The sequence below is a fragment of the Venturia canescens genome, chromosome 9 (genome assembly GCF_019457755.1).
Source record: "Venturia canescens isolate UGA chromosome 9, ASM1945775v1, whole genome shotgun sequence".
Lineage (NCBI taxonomy): Eukaryota > Metazoa > Arthropoda > Insecta > Hymenoptera > Ichneumonidae > Venturia > Venturia canescens.
This window is the reverse complement of record NC_057429.1, coordinates 9314580-9322286: the sequence shown is the minus strand read 5'-3', so window position 1 is coordinate 9322286 and position 7707 is coordinate 9314580. Positions and strand designations below refer to the sequence as shown.

At 35.6% G+C, this 7707-nt stretch overlaps 1 protein-coding gene across 1 annotated transcript; it reads right to left on the bottom strand.

Annotated features, from left to right (window-relative positions):
* Window positions 1-5365: 5365 nt before the first annotated feature.
* On the bottom strand, window positions 5366-6720 carry LOC122416347 (histone-lysine N-methyltransferase SETMAR-like). The gene has a single exon (XM_043429190.1). It carries the CDS (start codon window positions 6574-6576, stop codon window positions 5638-5640), a length of 939 nt encoding a protein of 312 aa, XP_043285125.1. The 5' UTR covers window positions 6577-6720; the 3' UTR covers window positions 5366-5637.
* Window positions 6721-7707: the final 987 nt, after the last annotated feature.

Sequence of the window (7707 nt, the reverse complement as noted above, 5' to 3'; positions counted from 1 at the left end):
TCGAGCCCACCGATACTTCCGTGATTGGTTGTTCCGCTGAAGTTAAAGTGTTCACTGATCTGCAAAAAGAATCCTGTCTCTTCGCACATGGTATGTTTTATACATTTTTTAATCATTTCAATAACGCAAAGGAGATTATTATATCATAATTTCACCGATAGTAAATAGAGCTGTAAAAAAATATAAAAATTAAGAGCTGAAAAAAATAGTTCTTATTTACTTACCTCGATATATAACTTACTTTCTGAAAAATAGAGCTGGAAAAAAGTTATGAAAATTGAGAGCTGAAAAAAATAGTTCTTATTTACTCACCTCGATATATTACTTACTTTCTGAAAAATCGAGCCGGAAAAACGTTATGAAAATTGAGAGCTGAAAAAAAATATGAAAATTAAAAGCTGAAACAAAATTATTTTATATTTATATTTACTTACCTCGATATATTACTTATTTCCTGAAAAATGAAACTGAAAAAAAAGATATGAAAATTTAAAGCTGAAAGAAAGATATGAAAATTAAGAGCTGAGAAAAAAAAGTTTTTATTTACTTACCTCGATATATTACTTACTTGCACGAAACTTTTAATGATACATATGGCATTTCGGTAATGAACTACTTAAAATAACATTACAAATGAAAATGAAGAAAATTGTGTGAAAATATGATTTAGCTCTAATTATTACTTACCTTTTGTACTCACACCTATAGATATATATTATATCAAAATTTCACTGATAGTATTTTCAATTAATACTTAAATATGGCGAATTTGAGACTTGTGCATTTAAAATCTGGCAACAAAATATTGCATTCTTTGTATTTAATTATTCTAAATCAGTAAAGGTAGAATTTCTTCTTTTATTTCTACAGAAAGAGGACTTTCAGCGTTTGATACGTGCTTTAAAAATGTGGACATTTCTCAGGCTATTGTGAGTGGAACAACGACACTTGGCAAGGAGTTCTCTATCTTGATACCAAATCCGTGGAGTGTCAGCAAATCAATTACGGCAGAAGGAGAAATCCTTGTCTTCTCACACGTCGTTATGAAAACAGAAAACGGTACAAAACTTCCAGTAATGGAAAGGAGTGTAACCGTTAATCCTGACTGTACTCTTCGCTATTACGTATATGGACGTGTTGTTGATACGAGAGCGTACAATCTCGCACAAATCTTTGACGAAGCACTTTTGTCAGAATCTCTCACAAGGTTTAAAAATATTGGGTTGTGCAATGGTCTAGGCGATATCGCTATGCATCACGTATCGATTCAGAGCATTTTCCAAGATTACGTTGATCGATGGCATCACAAGGATTGTACGCTGATATCGAATAAAAAAAGATGTTCTTCCTGCATGAAGATGCGCGATCTCGTACGCAAAAAGGAAGCGAGAAATAACGGGAAAAAAACCTGGACTCGTATCCGTGGAACTTCAGCAAATCCAATTGATCAACGAAAGTTAATTGCGCTGCGGAAAAAAAATCTTCGTGAAAGGCGAGAGAAGATCCGTGCTCGTCATCGTGCTCAGTTATTAAAGCAATCCTTGGAAGAAAAACGCAAGGAAATTTCTTCAATCCGCACGGAAACATTGAACGAGCGATGTTCAAGCCTCGATATTTCATCAACCCAAAAAACATTGCTCCAAGAGATAGTTTCGGCTGCAGGCAAGAAAGATGCAAAAAATCGACGCTACGGAGAAGAATGGATAATGTTGTGCATTCTAATGAACATAAGGTCGCCGTCATACTACAATTTTCTCCGTAAAAATAACGTCTTGCTGTTGCCTTGCACGAGGACAATTCGAAATTATTTTTCGCTCATTAATATGCGATGTGGTTTCGACGAAGGATTCGCGCAATTACTAACTAAACATTTCAAGGGAAAATCTTCTCTGCAGCGACACGGTGTACTGTTAGTAGATGAAATTAATTTGAGGAAATCTGTAGCTGGATGTGCAAAAAATCTAACGTACGTTGGGTTGACCGACTTTGGGGATGATGAGCTGCAAACAACCAGCATAGAGGATCAAGCGACACACATGGCCTCGTCATAATGTTTCAGCCTCTCGCTGACTCGTACACGCAACCCATTGCAGTTTTTGCCTCGAAAAATTCTGTTAAAGGTGACGAACTAACGAAATTAATAGTCAAAGCTATTATATACATGGAAAGATGTGGAGCAATGATTCACGGAGTCATTGGCGACGGCGCGTCTACAAATGCAAGGATGTGGTCACTTTTAGGTGTGTCCGGCTCAATTGACAGCACTAAGACGCATTTTGTGCATCCTGTGGATGATGAACGAAAAGTTTTCGTGTATTCTCCGATCCGCCGCACCTCATCAAGACAATTCGGAATCGATTATATAACAAAAGAAGATTAAGGGTAAGTTCAACGGCTTTATTAACTTTAAACATTCAAGAAATGATCTGCATAATAAGTTCCTGAAAAAGAGAGTTGAAAAAAAGTTATGAAAATTAAAAACTGAAAAAAAAATTGTTTTTATTTACTTACCTCGATATACTACTTACTTCTTGAAAAATAGGGCCGGAAAAAAGTTAAGAAAATGAGAACTGAAAGAAATATATGAAAATTAAGAGCTGAAAAAAATATGAAAATTAAAAGCTGAAACTGAATAAAAATGAAAATAATTGTGTGAAAATATGATTTCGTTCTAATTATTACTTACCTGGACTTGCTTGTACTATATACATGCTTTAATATTTTTCCTCCTGTGTATTTAGATGAATTCATCAGAGAATTACATTTCCTGGGAATTCTTCGAAACTTTATTTAAACTGGACTCCCAACATCCAGGAAATGCTAAAGTTTGTCCAAAGTTAACGCAGAGACATATTATTTTGGACAACACGTCAAAAATGCGAGTTCGACTAGCAACGCAGGTACGTCATTTTCCTTTATATTTTTATTATTCTTTTTATGTGGTGAGTCATAAAATACATTAGACCTTTGAAATCTCAGATTTTTAGCAATTCTGTAGCACAGGGGTTAGATTTCTATGCCTCTCATTCGAAAGACGGCGCATTCCAAGGTTGCGAAGAAATCATCAAATTTTGCAAACGCATTAATGACATGTTCGATGCATGCGATCGCAAAATCCCAAATGAGGGCCTCACCCCGCATAACAAGGACTTTAAGGTATGCAATCGAAATTTCAGAAGCACATAATTTAATGTAACCTTTTTTAAGACAAATATAGCTTTATCTCATTGTATCTCTATGTTTCTAGACATTACAAGATTCACTGCAGTGGCTCAACGAGTGGGAAAGAGCTGTGCTAAAAGGAGACATTGCAGTTCATGAATTTCTATCGCCTGAAACGCCAAGAGGATTGCGCATATCGCTCCAATCAACAATGGATATGTGCTGCTATTTAGTTGAAAAATTTGATTTTAAATATGTGTTGACGGGAAAAGTCAATCAAGATAGCTTGGAGGTAATTTTTAATTCAATATGACACTCGAAATAACATAAATATTTCTTGTATATTGAATATACGAAAATATGTTCCAGAAATTCTTTGGTACCATCCGCCAAGCTGCAGGCTGTAACGACCACCCGAATAGCCCAACCTTTTTGCAGCTTTATAGGCTCCTGTCAGTTTACAGTATTATAAAGCCACCGAAGTACGGAAACTGCACGGTGTCTGAAGAACCACCCCCAAAAATGTTGGTTTCTCTTCAAGAACTCGAAAAAATTTATGGGCAAATGTCAGAGTCCAAATTCGTCAAACGTCGACGAGAAATCGAAGAAAGACTGAACGAGATAGTGCGTTACGACGATTAGGAGGATAACAGCATGGAATATTTTGATCATGATTACGCCCTTCCCTCGATCCTTGACTGCATTATTTACTATGTCACAGGTTAATTATTTTAACTTAATTTTTCTTTTCCAATTCTCTAACACCTTGTTAACACATGCAGAAATTGCAGGTAGACTAACATTTCTTTTTGTCTCATCTTAATTCTTCAAATTTTTTGATTCTTACAGCTTTTTTCATTTACAGATAATTGCTCTCATTCTTGCATGTTTGGGCCTGTGGGATGAATCTGTTTCTATTCTCTAACTCATTCATATTTTATTGCAGGCTATTTATCTAAGCAGATATTAAATCTTTATGACAAATGCAGCACGTGTGTGAAAGCTGTGAGATCAGACTCTTCGGTTACAAACATAATGTCGCAATTGGTTGACATCAAAACAAGAGGAGGACTGATCCACGCACATTTAAAATTTTTTGAACTTTTATCAAGCACATTGAAGCATGTTTTGTAAAAAATATGAAAGATTCTAATGTGTTCGATTCTACTATTAATGACGTGCTATCGTCTTATTTATTCACTTTTCCTTGCACTAAGCATGCGTCTGAGATTTTATCGTACGCGATTGTTTATTACGTTCGTTTGCGTATGAGGCAAAATGTTCTTCAAGAGAACAAAAAACTACAACCGAAATTTGTAGTAAAAAAAAAATGTCAAAATTGGTGAACCAATAAAAAATAACACCCTATTTATTCAAATTACATACGTTTATTTCATTTATAACCTCCATAAATACTCTTTTGCCTCTAATCGCCATGTACGTATCATTCATAATAATGAAATCATAATAATATTCATATTGCTACTTTTATTCATAGAGATTCAATACTTATAACAATAATAATAATATTTATTTTTATTAGGTTATTAGGGTTATTAACTGCATCGCGCATGCGTTGATTATCCATCCCTCGATCACAACGCCGACCTGGCGGCCATAAAGTGAAATAATTAACCACACGTTAAGAGAGCTACCCCCACTACCTTCGTTTCAAGACCTCCTGTGCCCTGTGCCGTGAAAAACTAATATATATGGGTAAGCAAAATTGTACATAAATAGGATGATGTAAACGAATTCGACACGTGAGCTGAATCACGTCTTGAATTCGGCTCCGGGTGCGAATAGCCAAACAAACCCAAACAAAGACTTTAAACGTCGTTATATTGACGCTTTTTGTTGAATTTGTGCGTTGTTTTTTTCAGTTTCTTATTTTCAAAAATTGTACAACAGAGTAATTGTGAGTGGAGTAAATGGGTTTCGGTGCTTCACAAGGCTAATGTGCTTGAATTTATGCCTTCAGAGCATCGAGTACGTAACCTATTAATTAAACATTCTCACACGCTTAAAAAAATGTTGGAAACTCTGAAAAATATCGATTGAACGAAGAATTTTCCGCGATCGGGGATAGACTCCTCGAATTTCCTATCCACGCCATTTTATGACCAATCATAGAAATAGGAATAAATCACTTTCAAAGGCTTTCAATCTCCGAAACGAAGAAACTTAAACCTCGGTGCTTATCTTCGTCTTGGTATATGTTATTTATTAATATTTACACGATGTACCGAAATATCATGGGTACTTAAAATTATAAATAAAAAGTGAGAATCACTCGTAACCGTTTTTTTTCGATTACGATTATAATAATTATTAGGAAACGTTACAAACTTTTTTTTCATAGATGTAAGTTAATCTTATCCTTCCAAATGTTACCATTCTTCGCGTCACTGTACTTGGTCCAAAATTTCATACGAAAGAGAGTCTACGAGTTCAAAAATACCGAAGAAAAATGATTTATAATTTCCTAATGCGTTTTATGGCCTCTACATCCTGAAAACGCTCGCCCTTCATGGCAATTTTAATCTTGGGAAATAGAAAAAAGTCCGCTGGAGCCAGATCTGGTGAGTATGGTGGGTGGCGGATCACAGTAACTGATTTTTTGGTCAAAAATTCTGAAACGAGGATCGAGGAATGAGAGGGCGCATTGTCATGCAAGAGAAACCAATCGCCACTACTGTAAAGTTCTGGCCTTATGCGTCGAATCCGCTTCAAAAGTCTGTCCAGCACATCTTTATAAAATGCTGCATTCACCGTCTGGCCGGTTGGCACAAACTCGCTGTGGATAATTCCATGAGAATCGAAAAAAGAAATGAACATCGTTTTGATTTTGGATTTGGTTGCGCGAACTTTGAGGGGCCGTCCTTCCTCCTGGCTTCTCCATTCAGCAGACTGGCGTTTCGTTGTGGGATCGTATTGAAAACACCATGTTTCATCACCAGTTACAATTTTATTTAAGAAATTTTCATGCGTGTTAGCCCAGTCAAGAAAATTGAGTGAAGCGTCGAGACGCCACTGTTTTTGATCCAGCGTCAGTGAGTGAGGAACAAATTTTGCGCAAATTTTTTTTTTACCAAGAACGTCGTGTAAAATATGATAAACGCTTCCTACACTGATGTTTAGCTTCCTAGATAATGTTTCAACCGAAACGCGTGGATTGGAAGCCACCAGCGTGCGCACTCGTTCGACATTATCGTCTGTTGTTGACGTGGAGGGACGCCCCTCGCGCGGATCGTCTTCCAGCGACTCACGGCCGTTTTTAAATCGTCCATACCACTCAAAAACCTTGCTTCGGCTTAAACAATCCTCGCCATATGCAGTTTTTAACATTTGATAAGTTTCGGAACCACTTTTTCCCAATTTGAAACAACATTTGATAGCGGCACGTTGCTCCATTTCGCAAATTGTGACCGACCGATATAAACACGTTTACTTCAACCAAACAAAACTTCACTTCGAATGAGGTTAGAGCGCTGAAATCTCGAATGTAGATAGTCGAAGGATGGTATTAACTAGTTCCAACGTTGCGCGAGAGGTGGCGCTGATCGTAGATTTTATAGAAATTTAGTCCCGGAACTTTTTGAATGCACGTTATTTACCAAAAACTCTTTCTTTCTGGAGTCGAAAAAAATAGTTTGCTCATGAACTAATGAAGTTCGAGTTTGAAAAATTGTTCGCCATTATACATTGTCGAGGTTTATTTGTACTCACTTTCATAGTATTTGCTTTTATGCCAAACTATGTTTACTTAATATTTCAAGTGATTTATACTCAGATTTAAAGTTTATGGAAATTTTCAAATATATGAAAATCGCTGTACTCAAGGGAATAATGTAAGCCTCAGATTACCACTTAAAGAATAATGATTGATTATCTTTTAAGAAACTTTAATTACCCTGTATATGAAAAATAAAATTATATTGTTCTAATAAGACGAAACAATGCCAGAGTCCTTTTGAATGCCAATATTCATGAACTCACCCACCTTCTGCCTCTTTTCAAAAAGCAACCCTGCATTTTTCCGAAAAATAGTAAGTGATTGAAAATTGTAAAAAATGCTGCAAATTGTTTCCTCAAGATGGTTAAGATGCACGATGCTCAAAGCTTACTCTATGAGGTGCTATATTTTTCATTTTGGCTTCCTCATAGAGGAAGCTTTGAGCATCGTGCATCTTGACCATCTTGAGGAAGCAATTTGCAAATTTTAATTTGCAGCATTTTTTTTTTGTATACAAGGAAATAATGTATTTTCTCTACCTTCTTTTACGAACTTTAATTTATCTCTTTGTTTAAATCCATTAAAAAAAACTGAATGACGAGCCATCAGAAAAAACAGTTTGCAAACTTTCAATTTTCATCGTTTTTCTATTTACATTGAAATTAAATAATTTCGACAACTTTGCTGGAAAGTATAGAGGAAGTACAGACTTATACACAATATCTTACAAAATTTCCAAAAATTGAAGCGGTTAGACGATTTTTTGAAAAACTCATATTTTCGTAAAATTCAAAAAGTCATAAAATTTA